General features: G+C 57.5%; 1 protein-coding gene across 2 annotated transcripts in view; it reads left to right on the forward strand.

The window, feature by feature from the left end:
* Positions 1-2,031, forward strand: part of SOGA1 (suppressor of glucose, autophagy associated 1) — a 91,037-nt gene that overhangs the window by 78,635 nt on the left and 10,371 nt on the right. For both annotated transcript variants that reach the window (XM_017512448.2, XM_017512457.2), the window contains one exon: positions 149-1,499. In XM_017512448.2, coding sequence (XP_017367937.1) covers positions 149-1,499 — 1,351 coding nt within the window. The remainder of the gene's footprint in view (positions 1-148; positions 1,500-2,031) is intronic.

Raw genomic sequence — 2,031 nt, forward strand, 5'->3', positions numbered from 1 at the left:
AAAAAAAAAAAAAAAAAGTAAAAGAAAATGAGGTGCACAAGACAGTCCTGGTCTCTGCCCTCACACAGCACCTGGACCAGGGTGGTATACCAGTGTGTGTACTCATTATTTCTACTCATAACTGTGTTTCCTCCTCTGCCCTTTGTAGGACCAAATCTGTTTCTTCCATGTCTGAGTTTGAAAGTTTGCTGGACTGTTCCCCCTACCTTGCTGGTGGAGATGCCCGGGGCAAGAAGCTGCCTAACAACCCTGCCTTTGGCTTTGTGAGTTCTGAGCCAGGGGATCCAGAGAAAGACACCAAGGAGAAGCCTGGGCTCTCCTCAAGAGACTGCAACCACCTGGGTGCCCTGGCCTGTCAGGACCCCCCAGGGAGGCAGATGCAGCGCAGCTATACGGCTCCTGATAAAACGGGCATCCGAGTCTACTATAGCCCCCCGGTGGCCCGGCGCCTGGGAGTCCCTGTGGTTCATGACAAAGAGGGCAAGATCATTATCGAGCCCGGCTTCCTCTTCACCACAGCCAAGCCCAAAGAGTCGGCCGAGGCTGATGGTCTGGCTGAGAGCTCCTATGGTCGGTGGCTCTGCAACTTCTCACGGCAGCGCCTGGACGGAGGCTCAGGGGGCAGCCCCTCGGCCGCTGGGCCTGGCTTCCCAGCAGCCCTGCATGACTTCGAGATGTCAGGCAACATGAGTGACGACATGAAGGAGATCACCAACTGCGTGCGCCAGGCCATGCGCTCGGGCTCACTGGAGAGGAAAGTGAAGAGCACGTCCAGCCAGACAGTGGGCCTGGCCAGTGTGGGCACACAGACCATCCGCACGGTTAGCGTGGGCCTGCAGACTGACCCACCCCGCAGCAGCCTCCACGGCAAGGCCTGGTCACCCCGCAGCTCTTCGCTCGTGTCTGTGCGCAGCAAACAGATCTCCTCCTCCCTGGACAAAGTCCATTCGCGTATCGAGCGGCCCTGCTGCTCCCCCAAGTATGGCTCACCAAAGCTCCAGAGGCGGTCCGTGTCCAAGCTGGACAGCAGCAAGGACCGCAGCCTGTGGAACCTGCACCAGGGCAAGCAGAACGGCTCGGCCTGGGCCCGCTCCACCACCACGCGGGACAGCCCTGTACTGAGAAACATCAATGATGGACTCTCCAGCCTCTTCAGTGTGGTGGAGCACTCAGGGAGCACAGAGTCTGTCTGGAAATTGGGCATGTCTGAGACGCGGGCCAAGCCCGAGCCTCCCAAGTATGGCATCGTGCAGGAGTTCTTCCGGAATGTGTGCGGCCGGGCGCCAAGCCCCACCTCAGCAGCAGGAGAGGAGGGCACCAAGAAGCCAGAGCCCCTCTCCCCAGCCAGCTACCATCAGCCGGAGGGGGTGGCCAGGATCCTGAACAAGAAGGCCACCAAGTCAGGCAGCAGTGAGGAGGCCAGAACCACCATGCTCTCCCAGGTGGGGAAGGATGGTGTCCCGCGGGATGGAGATGGAGCCATGGTCCTTCCCAATGAGGTAGGTGGGTGGGATCTATCCTTTATCTTGGGAGGTGGAGTTAGTATATACGGTCCAACCTCTTTTGGTTTTTAAGTTCAGAGATATGGGCTGGGCAAGGTGGCTCATGCCTGTAATCCCAGCAACTTGGGAAGCCAAGGCGGGTGGATCACCTGAGATCAGGAGTTCAAGACCAGTCTGGCCAACATGGCGAAACCCCATCTCTACCAAAATTACAAAAATTGGCCAGGTGTGGTGGCGTGCACCTGTAGCCCCAGCTACTGTGGAGGCTGAGGCAGGAGAATCACTTGAACCCAGGCCAAGATTGCAGTGAGCTGATATCGTGCCACTGCACTCCAGCCTGGGTGACAGAGTAAGACTCCATCTCAAAAAATGTACATAAAAAAGGCCGGGTGCGGTGGCTCAAGCCTGTAATCCCAGCACTTGGGGAGGCCGAGGCGGGTGGATCACGAGGTCAAGAGATCGAGACCATCCTGGTCAACATGGTGAAACCCCGTCTCTACTAAAAATACAAAAAAAATTAGCTGGGCAT

Source organism: Cebus imitator, unplaced genomic scaffold, assembly GCF_001604975.1.
Source record: "Cebus imitator isolate Cc_AM_T3 unplaced genomic scaffold, Cebus_imitator-1.0 Scaffold18, whole genome shotgun sequence".
NCBI lineage: Eukaryota > Metazoa > Chordata > Mammalia > Primates > Cebidae > Cebus > Cebus imitator.